The following is a 19,890-nucleotide window of genomic DNA, read 5'->3' on the forward strand; positions in this document are numbered from 1 at the left end:
ATATGTAACATATTTTTTATTTATATTTGGATTTTATTAAAAGTTTATTTTTAGTTGGTCATGGGCTTGTATTTATATATGTGTGTTCCTTTTACTATGCTGTTTTATTTTAACTGCATTTAGCTATTTAACAACCCATGTGATTTTAAGAATATGTAGACTGGTTAGTTTTGTGGGAATGGAAGGATCCAGATGTCGAAGAGCCCATCTTTAGGAGACTGGATAAGTATTTAGTTGCACCCAAGGACCTTCCCCATTGGAGCAGTGGTCCTCCAGTAGATGCTGTATTGGTAGCAGCAGCCACCAAAAAAGGAAGTTGCTGAAGAAAGTCCCTCTATCCATCCCCATAACTGGGAGAACAGGGACTTGAACTGGTTTGGGAAATTAATTTCTGCTTCAGCCGCATTAGCTGTGAGATCGTTGAGTTATCTGGCATATGCTATAAGATTCCAGAGGGACTTGACCCAGGTACTGTCCAATTTCCTCTCATGGTCCTTGTCAGCGGAGGATAAAAAGACCATTTCATTGCAATTGTCATTCCTACAGTCACTATTGAATGCATAAATGTGGCTGATTTCCCATGCTATGGAGAATGCTTCTATAGTGGCAGGTTCATGCAGTACTGTGAGAAAAGATGTGCATGGATGTGCCTCTGTGATTTTTATGGAGCCCTTCAAGATGTCCTTCATCAATGCATCATTTAATGGTTCAACCTTATTTGGGTCCAAGATGAAGGAGACTTTTTACAGAAGTAAAAAAGATGGAAAAATTCTGTCTCCCATAGGGATATGGTTTTCTGCCACTCAGGGGACCTTTTCATGGAATCCATTCTTAACCCTTATGTCAGAAAACAGTGCGTGTGTGACAGCAGGCAATATCTTCTGAAAATGCATATTCTGGGGAGGTCCAGTGTACTAGTAGACAGGTTGAGCAGATTTATTCTGCTACCTCCCTAGTTCTCTCTCAGTCCTACAGTGGTGACTCAGATATTTCATCAGTGGGGCCAACCATGTTGGGATCTCTTCACATTTCCCCACAGAATTTCAGGTGTGGTCAGATATGTTTCCACCTCATCTGTCTTGTTGTCTAGAGCTTTGGTAGATGATATTTGTGTGGCTGCTTCTTGGTCCAGTACTCATACCTTTGTTGCTCATTACAAATTGGATATTTTATCTAGGGATAGGGTGGCATTAGGCTCCACTGTACTCTGGAATATCCTTCCATGAACACTACACTGGGATTCTTCTAGCTGAGGACTCTGTCTCATTGGTTGAGGAACGGACTAAAAAGACAACATCAGAAACAAAAGTTATGTACTTACCATAACGATGCATCTGCATTGTCTGTTTTCATCCTTCTTCAACTACCCTCCCTTCATTGCCCCTTCCATTTGTGGAAGAGTTCTGTATGATCTGCTAGTATGGACTGGGGGCTCTTTCCTATTGTTTTTTTTTTCCTGAGCACCAGATCCTTCTCTCTCTGTTTGTCTCTCTCTCTCTCTCTTTCTTTCTCTAGAACTTTGAGTGTTGTTGCTGGTCTGCCTCATGTTCATATACCTTTGTTATTTGCTTAGGACATCTAGTTACTTGGGCATAAAATAAGTCTGAGGTAACACAGGGCTTGGAGAAGATCATGGGTAAGTTGAGGAGTTTGAGCTGTGGAGCCAAAAACTGTAAAGTGGTCGAATTCCGATCCGAAACCCATTGGTTGAGGAAGGACGAAAATAGACAACACAAATGCATTGTTATGGTGAGTACATAACTTTTGTTTAATGGTAAAAGCAGATTTAGTAGAGAAAGGCAAAAGGACCATGTTGGTAAGGTAAGTAGGCAAGGAAAACGACAACATGGATTAATGGCATATGAAGGAAAAAGGTGAGGAGGAAGTACAAAAGTGGAAAACATTAACAGTTTTAGGAGGAAAAGGTAAGGCACGTGGAAAGCAACATCAGACAGATAAGCAGAGGGAGTTATGCAGGGGCAAATAAAGAAATGATTTACCAAAGAAGTTATGTGAAGAAGGAAGAGCATTAGAATAAAGATCAGAGATTGACAGAGAGCAGAAATATCTGAGAAAACAGAAATTTATGACATTGTAAGATGGGAAAGAGTGAAACCAACACAGACAAGAAAACAGAAAGGCTTATAATGGGAGGTGGTAGAAGCACAGTAGCACTGAAGTACTGGTCGTTTATGACATTGTAAGATGGGAAAGAGTGAAACCAACATGGACAAGAAAATAGAAAGGCTTATAATGGGAGGTGGTAGAAGCACAGTAGCACTGGTCATTTAGGCAACAGAGGTAAAGGTAGAGGAGATTTAGGGGTGGCATTGTACATAAAAAGGGTGTTTGAAGGGGCAGTGATAATGGAGGAAGAGAAAGTACAAAGAAAGACCAGGCAGGAATTGATAATGGTGGAAAGCAAAGAACCAAACATAAAATTATTACTGGTTAATAGGTGTATACCAGGCTAATGACCACCGAGGCCTTTATAAGCCTAGCCATGCAACCCAAACGTATCCCACAAGTTATTGTGCCTTAGTGGTTGTTTTAATGTGTGTATTGGTTACGGCATGATTTAACATGCCTCTGTCCATCAGAGACATAGGTGTGAGATGAGGGGTGAATCTCTGATTTCCCATCCACTGGTCCAGGTTGCACTTGAATAGGGTTAGGAGAAGGCTCTGCTCCACATGGATGGGAAACCTATTACAGAGAATGGTATGTACCTGTTCCTCCAACATGGGCTATTTAAGTCACAGGCAAAGTTTAAATCCATAAATATAGTAGTTATGTTGCTGTTTCTTTTGTGGATATGCAAAAGGTCCATCTGAGCAGGATCTAAGGAAGCTTTGTTATGTCGGTTATAAAGTTCCTCTCAGCAGTCTGTATGAAACAGAGGTATGGATTTGAGGCAATCTACATAGGCCATTGTGTTTACCCCCTGCATTCGTTTTTTGAGGAACCTTTGTGGGCATTCTAGTTGTTGTATGCATCTTATCAGGTACTTACAGAATGGAGAGTTATACTTGATGGATCTGATAATGGCAGAGTACAGTGGCATGATGACTTCAGTGGACCTAGATGCCATGCCGTTACTTATAAGTTGAATGAAATAGAAAGATTTCCTTACAGTCTTAAACACATGCTGGTCGCAAGCTAGGTTGCTATCAATATGAGTCCCCAAGTCCATAACTACTGTGTCTACTTTTAGGGGTATTGTATCAATGAGGTAGTTTCCCCTGGATGTCCAACTTCTGTGGCTTTGGAACTAGTCATTTGTCTGTGTTAGACTTTCCTTTAAGATGTTAGTATCATGAGTGGTTTCTGTGATTGCTTCTAGCTTGCAATCATCTGCAAACTTGGTAAGCTAGATGCCCCTGATGTTGGGCGTGACTACCAAAAAATAGATGCCGAAGAGGAAAAGATCTAGCACAGAGTTCTGGGGGACTCAACTGGTGACTGACCTCTTTCTGGACGTGGTCTCTCCAATCTTATCTTCCTGGGTCCAGTCTGTAAGCCGGCTGGCTATTCAGTGAGTTATATAGGTGTTTATTCCTAATTCTGTGAATCTATTTACAATGACCCAGTTGGGTATTGTATCAAATGCCTTCCAGACAGGACACAACACTTGGGGGCTGCAGTATTCACCCAATTTTGTGAGTACCAGGTCAAATGTGTTTGCACCTCTAGTAGGCATATGCACTAAGTAGTCCAGGTGTTTAGGTTTACAAAGTCTAGGAATGTCTGGGACTGCAAATTTGCAGTTATATACGATTCCCAGTTTATAGAGGAATAATTAAAGACCACTGTGAGTATAGTATTTATTTGAATGGTGAGTGTTCCAAAGTATGAGCTATGGGCTTCATGGGATATAGAGGGTGACCTATAGCTTGCTAGGATATGGTATGGGACTTTGTCTATGGCAATCTGGATGTGGAGGAACTCCAGTGAGTCATCTTGTTTAACCAGTCTAAAGGTATGCTTGCTACTGATTTAGACTGAGACATCTCCACCTTTAGTCCCTGACTATGCAGTTGCTGGTCTAAATGTATGGAAGGCACTGAAGCTTTCACTGCTGGGGGTATTCTCTGCAGCTTTAAACCATGTCTTGGTAACTGCACAGATGTTTGTATCCTCCAAGGTGAGGAGTGCTTCTTGTGGAGCTTCTTGTTTAGACTCCTGGCATTGAGCAGTAACACCTTTAGATTTCCTTGGGCAGATTTTGCAATGTTGTCAATTTGGAATTGCCTAAAAAGGCTATTTTGGGGAGGACAATGTTTTAGCCAATATTCAAAAGCATACGGGGACAGGTGCAGACAATCCTTGGCAAAGTAACATGGTTTATGAACCATGTTCTTCTGTGTTGACAAATATTGTATCCCCCTAGAAGGATTACAAAACGTAAGCCAATTATTAAAGTCAGTCATCTTCTGTTTGTATTGTTGTAGCATCCTTGGTGAAAACCGAATGCTGCTCAGTACTGGGTGCATACCATCCTGTGACACACAGTCTGAGAGCTCCATAATGTCTATCTTCATATAGTCTAGGGAGGTACTTCTCAGGTCATTTACACTTGCATAGACTATGACTGAATCATACTAGTACCTGTGGTGCAGTCACTTGAGTGCATGTGTAAATTGGCAGATCCTGGCACCCAGTAGCCAGCTGACAAGTATTTTCTCCTTGTTCAGCCTGGTTAGAGGGGCATCAGTGTATTGTACAATGGAGTCCCCTAGAACTAGAATCCTGAGTAGTGTATTGGCTTGCTTAAAGGAATTGGTAGTCAAGGCTGTACTGGGTGTGGCTGTATGTGCAGTGTTAGGTGGTGTTTCTGCTGAGTGCTTTCAGCTTTGCTGAGGATAATTTTTACAGGTGGAATGTCTGGGAGGTCTTTGGGGTTTGGGAAGGTTCCATTTAACTGACTAAGCATAGGTAATCTATGTGTGAGGTGCATACTATGCATGGTGGATGCAAGTTGCATATATTTCTGATAACCAGATTGCTATTATGAGTGTTTGTATGCAAGAGTTTTGTCACCAGAGACATTGAGTGTATACATCTGTTGTGTACTGTGTTTGTTCCTTTGAGGATTCAATTATTAATCAAACTGGTTATGAAGAAATTGGGAAGGTGCATATCCATATTGTCAGGTCCTTTATTGGGTAAGCTACAACAGTGTAGTGCACAAAAGTTTAATAGTGAGCTGACTAAGGATGATTTCAGTGCTGGAGAATAGACTAGGCTGTATAATACTAAGTTCAAGGGGCAGTGCTCCCCAACACACAAACTAGATGGTCTCTGCTACTCATCATGCAACGTAGTTGTTCTACACTCACCAAGTTATTAGTACCATTTCAGAGATGGCTTTCTAGGGAAAAATTTGTTTCTAGGTGGCTGTTTTCATAGAAGGCAATACTAACTACTGCTGCACCATGGTCAGTGACACACAAACACTCCAAATTTATACTGGCTTCTAAGTCCTCTGGCCAATAAAACAACTACACTTGCAGCTTTCTTATGTGTTTCACAACTCAGACAGACTAGGTCGGTCACCATCTACTGCCATTAGATGGACTATCCCAGTCCTCTTAATGTAAAAACACAAAAAATAATTGCTTGAGACTGTAGTGATACCATAAAAGAACTTAAAAAAACTATCTGGACAAGGCAATTGCAAGTATTAGGGTCCTTTAAAATGATTTAAAGTGCAAAATCCACAGATAATGGAAATGAAGTGCAAAATAATAAAACAAATCTCTTTATCTGCCAGTGATGGAGCAGGATTAATTAAGGACGTGGCAAGGGCACCAAGTAGATTAGCTCTTGGAAAATGAGCAGTCGACAATATGTAGTAAACGAGATTTACTCAAGAGCAGTACTAATTTGCTGGGTGGGCACTCAGTATTATGGATCTATGGAAAACAATGGGAAGAAAGCGTACTTAAATAGCTTATGCAGCAGACAATAGCAATGAAAGAAGGGAGAGACCTTGAAAGTCAGATTAAGAGGAGGAAGCCAGAAACACAACATCTTAAAACCACAAAAGGAAAAGGGTGGGAGAGCTGGGAAAAAATTCAAGTTGCAAGAAGCTAATCAAATAAAGCCAATGTTGTAACTAATCCTATGACTGAGCTACAGGTCAATGACCCAAGGTAGGTTAGAATTTCAGAAAGTTTAGTTTAAAGTTTCAGTGGAGGGTACACACACAAAGAATAAGGAAGCAGAAAGGCAATGGAGTGTAACTTTAAGCAGATAAATGATAAGACAAATATAAGGCTCTAGCAGCAGAACTGCAATATAAACAACTGTGAAAGGAATAAAGCACCAGTCCTGCTGCAGAATATGCATTACTTTCACTAATGCAATTCTACCACCATCTAAGGCATCAGATTATATTGAAGTTTGCCAGTAACACTTTTTAGGGGAAAAAGGCAGTAATAAATAACTAAATAAGGCTCAAATCTGATAGTAATTCACATTTCTGCCACAACTGCAAATTAAACTATTAGACCAAGGCCCCAGACAGGGTTCAAAATACAAGCAAATAGCTTTTCCAAGTAATTCTATTTATGGAGACACAAGTGTAGTCTAATGCATAAGCAAAGCCTTCCAGCAACTGCAGATGAAGTTACAAGACTGAGTTTCCAGAACAAAGTATGAAATGCAAACGGACAACTTTTTTGGCTACAACATGGGGAAAAAAGCAGAAAAGTACAAAAACAAAGTATCACCACACAGGTCACTAAGTGCAACTATTCTGTTTAAAAAAAATATTTAAGCAGAACTGAAATAACATTAGTTGGAGAAAAAGTGGCAAGATAGCACATTTTATACTCCTTCCAAGTCACCTGATGCTGGTATGGGGGATGATTAGTTAGCAGGATTAAGAAATCAGGAGCTAGATGGGGAAAATAAGTAAAGTTAGAATAGGAGATCTCAGTTTGCCTGAGGCATAGGTAGAGGCGAATTGTAGTATCATTGTCAACAAGAGTAGACAGAGAACACATTGGTGAAGTGCTCATCATGGAGGGGGTTCAAAGAAAAAAAAGACTTGGTTGGTACCAAGAAGAGAAGAATCATTGATCTTGTTCTATGCAGTAGGGAGGAGGTAAAGCATCTACAATTCATCCAGCAATATTATTAACAATGGTCATGTCAAAAGAGTCAGGAATTGCTAAACAGAGCATAGCCTGGAATTACAAGTAAGCAGATTATGACAGAACAGACAGGTTCATAAACAAGGGTCAAGGTAGGTGGCTGTAGAGTAAAGGAATAGATTAGGGGTATGAAATGAGTTATAGCAAAATTAAGAATGATTACCAATGTGTTTGAAAAAGGAAATTATTTTGGATCTGTAACTAGGGGTTCTACTATGAAATGATGATTTCAGAAATCTCAAGAACCAGAAATGGCAAAAACAAAAAATGACCAAAACACATAATGGTGAAAAAATTAAATTAAGTATGAACTTTACGAGCTAACCCTTCTTAGTTGCACCAACTCCCAAAATAAGTTAATCATTGGCAATGTACAATTAGAAATCACACTGATAATGATTTCTTATGGTAAACAGAGACTGCGATTATGTTCCTTTATATTTTTTAATTTGGGGTACTGACAGTCAAGGAATTTCACTTTGATTTGAGCAGGAACTGTAACAAGTTGAGAAAAGCCATAAGAGGACAGGAGGAGCGATACAGGTGACTGGAGTGTGATGAGTGGTGGAGTCTACAAATGGCACATTGAGTGAAATGCATAATAATGCCAAATAAGGATTGGAAAAGATTAGCAGCAGACATTAAGATAGGGAATCAGGATAAAGAAAGAAGGCAGGTAGGAAAACTGTTGAACTAACCTGGCAGTGACAAATGTAAAGAGGTCAAGGTACAGGTAAAACAAATCTAAATAAAAAAAATGAAGGGAACACACTGCTCTTAAACTTCATTAAAATTCCATTGGAGAATGGCTAGATGAATAAGATAGTAACTGTAGAACTGGAACGGATGTTGGAAAGGCAAGGTTCAAAGACCATATTGGACCCTGACAATGATCTTAATAAGAAATTGCAAGAGTATTGATGAAACCCTGTACTCAGCTGTTCAGCAAATCCCATAGGGATAAGATGGCTCCACAAAGACTTGAGTTTACCGATGTGGTGTTATCTACAAAAGTGGAGTAAGGTGATAATCAGGAAAGTTGAAGTTAGTGAGCCTGATTTCTGTGGTGAGCAGAATGATGCAGAAAATCTTGATGTTGAGACTTACAAGGTTCCTGAGGCAAGAGAAGCTACACATGTTTCTGCATGTTTTCATGGGAGAAGAATCCTTTTAGACTGAGGTGATTCAGTTCTGTGACTGGGTCATCAGACTGGTACTTTCCTGTTCTTCTACTTGTCAACATATCAGTTTCTTTGTTCCTTCTTTTTACCTTCCTTTCTTCTCTTATAACTCTTCCCTCAAACACATCCCGTATGGATAAAGGCACACCCTCTGGATGAGTCATGTCTGCATATCAGCCAATTCTCTGATCCAGTCCAGCACTACAAGCTACTTGAAGAATTGAGCAGAGATGGCGGGAGTAGCAAACTGTGGCTGTCTGAAAGAATGGTTAGAAAACGAGCCCCAAAGAGTTTGACCCTGGGTTAACTTTTATAGAGTAAGAACGTGACAGATGGTGTCGCACAAAAGTCTGTCCTGGTCTCAGTCCTTTGTAATGTGCTGGTCTCTGATCTTAAAAAAGGCATGGAAAAGTAGATCACTGTTTTTGTTGATACAGGAAGACTGTGAGGATAGCAAAAGGGAGACCAAGCCTAATGAGGGACCTAATGAGAATAGAGATGTGGTCAGAAAAGTGCCATCTTCACTTTCAGTACATCCATGTGCATTATGGTACACATGGCAAATAAGCCAGGTGCAGAATACATAAATAAATGTAGATCTCATTATAAAATCCATCTCAGTAAAAATTACTTGGGGGATTATTATGTAAACCATAAACTGTAAATCAATGAAAGAGGGTAATAGCAAAGGCAAATCAAGTACTGGGATATGCATTTAGTGAGGTGGAATTCAGAGTTAGAAAGGGAATAATGACCCTTTATGAATGGAACAGTGCCATAGTGGTTAGCATGATTGCAAACAGTGCTTAGTTCTCCAGTTCAGTTCTGTTCTCAGCTGTAATGTCTTCTGTGCAAAGTCTGCATGTTTTGTCTATGTTAGTTTTTGGTGGGTGCTGCCTTTTCCTGCTATATCCTAAAGACATGCAGTGAATGAATTGGTGATACTTCATATTAGCGGTAGGTGTGCCTGATGTGAGTGAATGTGTGTCTGTACAAGTGAGTCTTGTGATAGACTGGCATCCTATATAGTCTCTTTTTCTGTCTGTCTTGCACAGACTGAGTGCCACAATACTTTCTGGCTCCCTGCTGACTCTGAATTCAATAAAGTAGTAGTTATAGAATCAATAATACCCGTTATGAAGAAATTATTGGGTCACATTTGGAGTACAGTCTGTAGTTCTGTATACCATATAGGAAAAATTAAGTGACACTGCCAAAGAGAGTATAGAAAAAGGTGACGAGTCACTGAGATGGTCTGGAGAGAGGGGGGCACGACATACAAAGAAAGGTTAAGTAAGGGATCTTACACTTTTTTCACTGGAAAAGAGGAGTAATGAGGATTAAAATAATAAAAAAATGATTCAAAGGGTACAAAGGAGGAAATGTGATGAGATTACCCAGGAGAGGAAGGATAATATAGAAAGTTGGGAGCATGACCATCAGGTGAATGGAGCAAGATTTCATTTTAATATGAGAAAATGCTTTTTTACATGATGGGTGGTTTTCAAGTATGATCACTCAGCCACTGGAAATGGTTAAAAAAAAACTAATGCCTTTCAAGCATCTTGGCCTTATAGCATTGAAGATTAGCCTCTGCCTTAGGCTGTTGCATTTCTTTTGGTAGAAAGACAGGCTCTCTGTCTCACGCATACACACACACACTCACATTCTCCTTCTGTCGCTTTTAGTAAATACAGCATAAAAGCAAGCAATCTGTGGAACATCAATGGCTGTAAAAGATACACGTAATGAACAAGAACTAATAAATATTGACCAAGTGGAAGAGAGCCAGTGAAGTCTAACTGCCATCTGCAAAAAGAACGCTCAGGCTCAGAAACTTGTCATGAAAAATATTTAATAACAAATATAACAGATAATTGCTTTCGTTCTCCTCATGAAAACTTCTTCAGATAAATTGATGAATGCACACTTTTGAAAGAAATGTTCCAGAAGAGGGGTTACCCAGCTAATTCTATAGATAATCTAATGCCGGAGGTGATTAATAAGAAGAAACAAAAATACTTCATCTCAATTTTAGGAAACACGGAAATTGTGGTATCGCAACACAACCCTGGCACAAATGCCAGTACTGAGTTAAGTCAAGTAAATAGTGATGAACAAAAAAGGTTTCAAAACTCATTCATTACTATGTACACAGTTGACAGTGATTATATCAAATGCATACTTGAAAAAAAATTGGCCCATCCTAAGAGATGACAGACAAATTAAGGAGAACGCTGGAGAGAAACCATTTGTTGTACAGCATATAAAAGAGGACACATTTTAAAGCCATACTGGAAACAAAAAGTAAACCTGGGAGGAAAACTTTGGGTATGAGAAAATGTAGTCAGTGTGTGTATATTGTAAATATATTTGCATGAATGATCAAGTTGTTATTAATGGGAATGTAATTAAATTATTAGTAAATTATTATTGTGAAACAACAGGGGTGATTTATGCAGCATTGTGCAGGTCATGTCCCAGGTTTTGCATGGGAAAAACATAATGCAAGATAAAGGATAGAGTATACAAATAAACATCTGTATGAAATTAAGAAAAAGAAAGAAACTAATGCTCTGTTTAAACATGTCCTGGTTTACCTGCGGCATCAATTTGAGTTTACCATACTTGAAAAAATACCACCTAACATGAGAGGGGAGCCATGGTCTCTAATGTTAGGAAAAAAAAAAAGAGAGTTATACTGACAGCTGTATTTTTGTGCGAACAGCTGGCCAGGATTGAATGAGCAGATATCAATAACATAGCTCTTAAAACACAAGGCAACTTTAAGATAAGGAAATAAACACCCAAGTTACGGCACTTAAATTGTCCTAATAAATTTAGGAATAATTTCTCTGTCTAGGTATTTTGGATGGGATTCTTGTGGACCCAATATCCTACATGGCATTTTAGGAAACATTTATGTATTGAAATGGTTTTAGAATATGTCCCTGTTGTGTATTTAAAATGTTTATGTTGCTTTAAATGACCTTTTTAAGGTGGGGTGTAGTAGTCATATGAAGTTTTTTAATTGATGGCTTTATAAAAGATTTTAAGTTTTGTATGAATTTATCTGACAGTGCTTATCTGTTATATCTGTTATTAAATATTTTTCTGCATAAGTTTCTGCGCCTGGGCTGTGGATTTGAGTTTGTTTCTACATGTGTTGGTGCATAAGTCTAACTGCCAAATGGATTAAAAGCTGGTCTGTGTTGGATAACTATTTTCGATTGTAGGACCATGAGTGTTGAATTATTCTTATCTTTGTTCGCTGTGACCTGTGTTGTGATATGAATGGCATTTGCTGTCTTCTTCAGGAAACTATGCTCAAATTTTAATAGAATTAAGATTTGATCTGCTTTTCTGGTGTTTCTCATCACTTCTGCTAAAACCAAGACCACAGTACAATTTTGTATATATTTCTTTTTTCCTCAGCTGGGTGTATAGCGTTTAATAAAGGCATGATGATATATTACTGATCTGAGCAGTGCACCTCATTTTTGAATGTTTGCATTACAAAAGTCTAAAAAATGCATTGTATATGTAGCTATTATCTTGGTCACCAATTACATTTTGGGATACGATCATAAGCCTGACTGAAGACCGTGTTCCCTCCTTGTTCTCTCCTATTTACTACTTGACTGTTACGTTGATTTCCAAACTTAGTATGCATTATTTAAAATATGTTCTTAATTATTTTTTTGGAAGGTACTGTTATACGGAACCTCACTGTGCAAGAATGTCTGTTCCATTTTCGAATACCAGTCTTCGTATTCCACATGGCTTTGGGAACCTGTTGGAGGGTCTAGCCAGAGAAGTTCTCCGAGAACAGCCTGATGACATTCCTCTGTTTGCAGCTAGATATTTTTCCCATCTACTTCAACAAAGGGAAGGTATGGACAGTTTTTTAAATATTGAATGAGAATTACACTTCTGTCTTAGAAAATGGCATCAGTGAAAATGAAGGCATTTAATAATGCTTTGCTTTCTACTATTGATTGATTCTCTTCCAAATTCAGCTTCAGTTACAGTTAAAGGAGTACCGCACCCACAGACTCAAAAAACATGTTTAAAATATCATGGCATGATGTTTCCTACACTTTAACAGCACTCTGGGATTATTTACAGGATTTTAAATATTTTTATATGTAATTCCAGACTCTGACCACCTGGAGGCTGGCATATTGACGTGGTTTGGATAAATCAGGTTGCCATCCAGTATCCCAGAAATCATTGTTTGGCTCAAAAATGTAACATCATGCAGGCCTCCGTTTGCCTAAAGTTCCTGTCATTTCATAGATGTTGCATGCGTACAAAGTACTGAGTAAAATAGAACAGTGTAAGTAACATTCCCTACTGCTGGATGACTACTTAAAACAGAAACAGTGCAAATGCCACAGAACACACTCAAAGAGCTGTTTACTGCTGCTTTTTTTCTAATTTAGTTTAAATGGCACTAATTTGTGAGACAATGAATTCCAGTCCATTTACTTCTCCCCTCCCCCATAACACTTAGCTTTCCTAGCTGTCAAAGTCCTGAGGGTAATTTGACCTGGTAATTCCATTGTTTGGCAGATCTCAGCAGGGTGCTTGACTCATGTAATTTAATCTTTCCTCTAGCATTTCCTTTGTTAGAGGGGACATTTTTTTGCTGCACTATAGCCATGGCCTTACTTGACTGCAATCACATCCAGTAAGGTATTGCACCAAGGAGCTAAAGAATAAAACATTTATACTATTAACCAGTTTAGATCTTTATTAATTTAAGTGTTAAGGTATCACTTCATGCTTCCACCATGTTAAAATTTGAGATTTACATGTGCAAAGTGTGTTGGTATGCAGTGTTTGCCTTCATATGTTTTACTCCACTGGTTGGTTTGCAAAAAAAAAAAAAAACTTTTGCAGTGTCCCTAGATTCGTCTTTGTACATACAAACCACATTCCTATATTTTCCCCTTCATTTTCCTTGTGTCCAGAAGTCACTTACAACAAAGTAATTTTTTTATTGATTTTTTTTTAATAAAGGACATCAAGGTTAACTTACCTTGAATCAGATAATGGATGCCACTGCAAAGAATCACTGTTGAAATATTTGTGCATGGACAAAATCCCTTACTAAATCTATTTGCCAGCCTCCAGTTCAATAGGTGCTATGGCTTTAATATACTGGTGTGTTTGCTCATGCCTTCCAAATATCTCCACCATTACATACCAGTTTTGCAGTGTAGTAACCACCCAACATGCCCATACACCTTTAGCCATCAATATGCAGTGACTCCTGTTCATGTGAGTATGTGAATTCTTTTTCAGACTTAAGATGTGGAAGCTGCACTGAATAATTCTAGGTGCTTGTTCAGGTTTCACATGGTGCTTGCTTAGAGCTACTCTCGTGTTAAGCTATTATGAATAGTTTGCACTGCCACCTCTGATACCAGGGTAATGTTTCAATCTTTCTATTCCCGCACTGCATACTAGCAGTATCTGGTGCAAATACAACAGAGAAGTATGCAAGCGATGCACCACCTAAGCATCATTTGCCGTGCAGAATGTACAAGTATGCATACCAAATTTCTGTGTTTCCAAATATCGGTGTTACTATACTACTACTGAATAAAATGAACAGCACTCAGGCTGGGGGAAGGACAAGGGAGCCATGACATCACAGAATGGGTGGGTCTTATTATTTTAGTTAGAATCAGATGACGGCTGTGGTAATGTCACTTTGGGGGAGGGAACTGATTAACAAAAAAAAAAAAAAAAAAAAAAAAAAAAGTGCCTGCACTGCCTGGCCTCGATGATGTCAGTAATTGGGCGTCTCCAGCAAGCTTTATTCAAACGTGAGCAAATCATTTTGTAAGTGAAACCATCACAGTATGAGAATGTAGGCTTCTGTTACAGAAGTAAGGGGAATTATAAAAATTGTAAATGCTTTATTGTTGTTGCTTTAAAGAGGACAATGTAAATAGGGAGGAAAAGGGCCGTGAAGTTGAGGAATACATCAGAGAAACCTGTTGTACTCCTTTAAGAAATAGCAGTAGGTTTGCTGCATTTTAGACAAAATAAAAGGCCACCCATAGCTTTATAGTTGCTGCCTGCCATTTCACAGCTTGATATTTCTCAGAGTTTGATAATTTGAGGAGAGCTACATTTGGTATTGTGACTTGTTGGAAGTTTTATACTTATGGTAATGCATGAGTGCACTGATATACTTACAATATGAACACATATTAAAGTATCGAACATGTAGCCAAGTGTAATACATGTGCTTTCCCTTTATAATTTCTTCTTCTTCCTCTTTTCTGTTAGCTATCACCTTCTAAAGTTTTTCTTTCACGTAAACTCCACTATCCTAAGTTCATAGGTTCATACTAGGCTATCTGACTTAGGGCATTTATAAGCCTAACCAGAGTATGTTTGGCTTTTGCCACCCATTTTAAATTAATTTTGCTATGCCCTTTTTCGAGGTTAGTATACTGTGCCTCTGTCTAACAGTGACACAGAAGTGATACCTGGGGTAAACCTACGATCTCCCATCTACTCATCAAGATTCCTCTTGAAGAGAGTCAATGAGGGACTCTGCCTAACCTGGACTGGGATTTTATTGCAGAGTGAAGGGAGCCTCTGGGTTATGAATCTGTCCCTCCAGCATGTCCTATTTATTTCAGTGCTAAGGTTCAAGTCTCTCGAGCGCGTAGCTCGATGGGATTTGGATTTTCTGAGGTGCAGCATGTCCATTAATTCCGGGTTGGACATGGCTTTATATGTCAGGCACAGATCACCTCTGAGCAGGCAGTATGCCACTGAGTAGAGCTGGAGTTTCTTTAACCAGGCAGCATATGGCATCTGTTTGAGCCCTTTGATCCTCTTGGTGAGGTACTTTAGGGGTCTTTCCAGTTGCTGCAGGTGTCTGGTAAGGTACATCCCAAAAGGGGCATTATGGGCCTGATGAAGGATCAGTAAAGAGGCACAATGACCTCCCTTGATCTAGATGTGAATCCCTTCATGATTAGGTGGGCTATATAAAATGTTTTTCTAACCACTTTGGCCACGTGGTTGTCAAATGAGAGATTGCTATCAACTTGGGTCCCCATGTCCCTAATTACTTCTTCTGTACTTAATGGATTACCACCTATGTGGTAATTTGTGGGCACTTTGTTTTTGCCAAAGGGGATGACTATACACTTTTTGGCATTTAGCTTGAGGCCATGGCTCTGGCACCAGTTATCTGTTTCTATGAGGCCCTTTTGGAGGATGCTTGTGTCGGCTGGAGAGTCAATTATGGCGCCCAGTTTGCAGTCATCTGCGAACTTGGTCAGCCACAGTCCTTTCGTGTTGGCCTGTACCTCTGAGAAATATATACCGAATAAGAGAGGTCCCAGGACTGAGCCTTGTGGGATGCCACTTGTAACTGGTTTGGAGTCTGATATGGCTCCAGCAATTCTAACTATGTGGGTTCTGTCCTTGATCCAGTTTGCAACCCATCTAGTGAGATAGGGGTTTATATTTAAGCTGGTGAGCTTATCTATAATGCCCGAGTGGGGTATTGTATCGAAGACTTTTGCAAGGTCCAGGTAGGCAGTGTGGACCACCTTCCCCTCGTCAATGGCCTTGGTGACTGTTTCAAAGAAATCGACCAGGTTTAAGAGGCAGGATCTGCCCTTAACAAAGCCGAACTGGGTAAGATCCAGTATCTGTAGGTCCCCAATATCTTTCTTTATTTATGAGGTCCATGATGATCCTTTCCATAGCTTTGTAGACCAAGCTAGTCAGGCTTATGGGGCGATAGTTTCCAGGATCCGTTGAGGCACCACCTTTGTGGAGAGGGACCACTGTTGCTGTATGCCACTCTTTGGGTACATATCCTGTAGTAAGGCTGAGATTGAACAGTAGTTTTATGTTTGAGTTTAGCTCTTCTTGGAGTTCATGTAGGACACAGCCCAGGACACCGTCTGGTCCCATTGATACTGTGTTTTTTGCTTTGGAGAGGGTGGCTCTTAGAGCATCTGAGATGTCAGGGGGGCAGCACTCTGCTGGGATAGATATTTGCCCTTTTGGTGGGGAGGGGGGGAGAAGTTTGCGCTGAACCTGTCAGCTAGGATGTTGGCAATGTCTGTGGGTTCGGTGTATTTTTTGTCATTTTGGACTAATTCTGAGCATATATGGGAATTCCCACCCAGGTTCCTAACATAACTAAAGAAAGCCTTGTGATTATCCTTCGTGTCCTGTGCAATTTTTCTCTCGAAGCTGTCCTTAGATGATTTTATGAGTGTCCGTAGTTTTTTGCTAATACTGATCAGAGATGCCTTCCCTTTTTGGGATTTTGGTCTATCATGTAGTAGCTTCCTCCTTCTGTTGTATAGTTTGTTTATGGCTGGGGTCCACCAGACAGGACGTCTGCCTTTGGAGGATTGGGTCTTGGTTTTATTTGGGATTGCATAATCCATGCATTCCTGAAGGTGTTCATAGAATGCGTTTATAAAGGATTCTGTGGTCTGGGCCGTATTTTCCACAGGCCCGGGGGCTTTGAAGGATTCCACCTCGGTTTTGAGGAGTGTGAAATTTGCTTTAGAGAAGTTTTCACTGTGGTTTTCTGGGCAGGGGTGGGGTCGGGATGTGAATATACAGTGAGATTAGTTTATGGTCTGATCTTACCAGTGAGGATACACTTCTGGTCTGGAACATAGAGTCCCCATGTTGGTGATGATCAGGTCCAGTATGTTTTCCACTCTTGTGGGAGTGGTAACAAGTTGTTCCATAGCATTTGAGTTTATAAATTCTAGGAACCTTTGGGCTAGGGTGTTGGAGCTAGAGTAATGCTCCCAGTCTATATTTGGGTAGTTGAAGTCGCCCAATATAATGGTGTTTGGAGAGACCTTCATATTTTCCAGTGTTCTCAGGAAGGCCGAGTGGGGTTCCTGGGTTTGGGAGGGTGGTCTGTAGCAGGCTATAAACTGGAAGGCAGTTTTACCCACTGTTAGTTGCACATGGATAGTCTCTGATGCTTCGTGCTGTGCCACCAACCTGGAGGTGTGGGTATCTTTGACGAATATTGATACTCCCCCGCCTTTTGTGGTTCGGTCCAAGTTCAGTCCCAAATCTTTGCTGTTTCACACAAAGTAATATTTCAGACAATTTCCTTTACTATTAGGAGGCTTTGTCTGCTCAAAGCAGTTTGTTTTTTGTTAAATGTTATACAGTTATTGTTACACTGCTGTTTAATCAAACTTCACATATTGCATGGAGTGCTGTGATAACCCAATAATATCTGTAAAAAGAAAAATCAATAATGTACTTATATAGTGACTCAAGATTCTATACAGACTCAAGAAATACCATTTTATAAAAGAAAGAACTAAAATTCTGGGAATTTAATGCTGTAGAAACAGCTGACAGTGGGTCTATAAAAGCCCAGCAATAGTCTTTATTTAGGCTGCAACTACTGTTTAAGAACAAGAAGAGAGCAACCAGCCTTTTTCCCTGTTGCACATGAAAGTTGCATTTGTAGATGCAGCATTTATTGCAGTCAGAGACCATTTTAAAACCTGCAAAGGCAAGGCTTTTCTGATCAATAAAATGATATTTATGACTAATTTGTGGGTGGGGTCTCAGATATGTGGGAGGGAGGGGGAGGACTCAAAGCAGGGGTAGGTGATTTGACTTGTTAGCTTTTAGTTCCGGCAGAACAGCTGCAGTGTTACTGACTTCATTCGCATTTGTTGCTTTTTCTAAATGCTTTAGAATTCCACATCTTCAGTGATTCAAACTTTTAATGTTTCAGAAAGTTTGTAGCTTCATTCTGAATTCCTGAGCCTGCTTGTTTTTGAGACTAGACTTCAGTGGTAGCTCTACTTGTTAGATGTAAAACAAGCCCTTGCTGTCTTTATCTTAACAATTTTTAACTTAACGATTGCTAAGTACCCCCAGTTCAGTTGATAAGATTGGGTATCATGCTAAGCAGTTAAACCTGTCAGTACTGTACAGCAAACGACAATGGAAGAATAAAAATCAGATTTGTTTCTGCCTGCTGTCTGTGCAGGTAATATGTCTCTGACTTTTTCTAACATAAAATAATCTGACTATGTGCTAGAGAGCTGGCAAAACACTTAGCATTTTTTTTCCTGTAACTAGTAGTAAATGGAGCAGATAAAGCTCTATGCACAGTAAAGAATTATGATTATGTCTCCAATCATAATTCTTTATTATGTGTTCTTGACATGGATTCTAAAATCCACTCTCAAGCTTCGCTGTTGAGGTGAATGTCTTGGTATCCATTTCTGGAACACATAATAACTTATGATCTGTGACCTGCTCATAATCTTTTATATTATCTGAGTTCACTCTGCTGGGCTGCACTGTAAGTTGGCAATTAAAATAGGCTTATTTGCTGGTGCCTTGTAGCTGCTAGACTTTAAAATTGATGATGGTTAAAACAATTTTTAATTTTCTGAAACAACAGTAAACCAAGCTGGAAAGCACAAATTAGTAACTTTGAAAATGAAAAAACCAGGATCCAACCAAGAGACACACTGAGGCACAATGAGCTAGCGCTTTCATCCACTTTTAATGATGTGAACTTCTTCAGAAAAAACAAATAATAACCACCTAACCACCTTTTAAATGATTCATTACAGGAAATGATGTCATAGTCTGCACAATGAAATACATTTAAAGTAATACTATATTGAAAAAACAAAAGAAGGTGCACCATGAAGCAAGGTCTTGATAAAATCAGTCTCCAATGGATAAAACACAGGTTTATTGGTGTAAAACTCGAACAAACTGCAGTATGGTAAGCGCTTTCGCGTTATCACTAACGCTTCATCAGACATTAAAGCAGCTCAAAACCAACTGTTTAAATAAGACATGACACACAAAACATGTGTTTGCAGTAGCGAATCAGAGTAAAAGTTGTAAAAACACAAAATGCAAACATTATAAAATCCTACCATACATATTTAGATCATTGGAAAGCATACACAAAAATCATAAGAACTAATCTAGCAAGCATATCACAACAGCATGTTGATGAAAAACAAACCCAAAATCCTTCCTAGTGTCTCAAAGGTCTGTTTGCTAAGAAAGGTTTGAGGGCTAGCCTATCATTTATACCAAATCTATGGGCTTGTAACTTTAAGATCCACTTGCCTTCTCTTTCTTCTACTTTATTCTTAATGTCTCCTAACCGACCAGTTCTACCTACTAGTTCAAGAACCTGAAACTTAAAGCAGTGTGTGGATCCCAACTCCTTGATGTGTTTGGCTAGTGCATTGGTGATGTTGCTCTTGGCAATAGCATAAATATGCTCCCTGATGCGTTCACGTAGGGTCCTAGTTGTCATGCCTACATAAAAGATGAAACATTGCTGACATCTAGCAACATATATCAGACATTCTGACCTGCAGTCAGCATAGCCCTTGAAAAAATAAGTACGCCTGGTGTGGGGGTGTGTAAAGCAATCTGTAGTATCTATGTGTATGCATTGATTGCAGGTATGACAGGGATGTGTGCCTGTCTTGCTAAGTGATCTATAAGATGGTTGGTTGACCCTA

At 39.4% G+C, this 19,890-nt stretch overlaps 1 protein-coding gene across 1 annotated transcript in view; it reads left to right on the top strand.

The window, feature by feature from the left end:
• Nucleotides 1-19,890, top strand: part of SPA17 (sperm autoantigenic protein 17) — an 804,953-nt gene that overhangs the window by 233,520 nt on the left and 551,543 nt on the right. The window contains exon 2 of the mRNA XM_044081178.1: nt 12,050-12,234. Coding sequence (XP_043937113.1) covers nt 12,081-12,234 — 154 coding nt within the window. The 5' untranslated portion in view covers nt 12,050-12,080. The remainder of the gene's footprint in view (nt 1-12,049; nt 12,235-19,890) is intronic.

The sequence above is a fragment of the Protopterus annectens genome, chromosome 8.part0 (assembly GCF_019279795.1).
Source record: "Protopterus annectens isolate FY-2018-M chromosome 8.part0, PAN1.0, whole genome shotgun sequence".
NCBI lineage: Eukaryota > Metazoa > Chordata > Ceratodontiformes > Protopteridae > Protopterus > Protopterus annectens.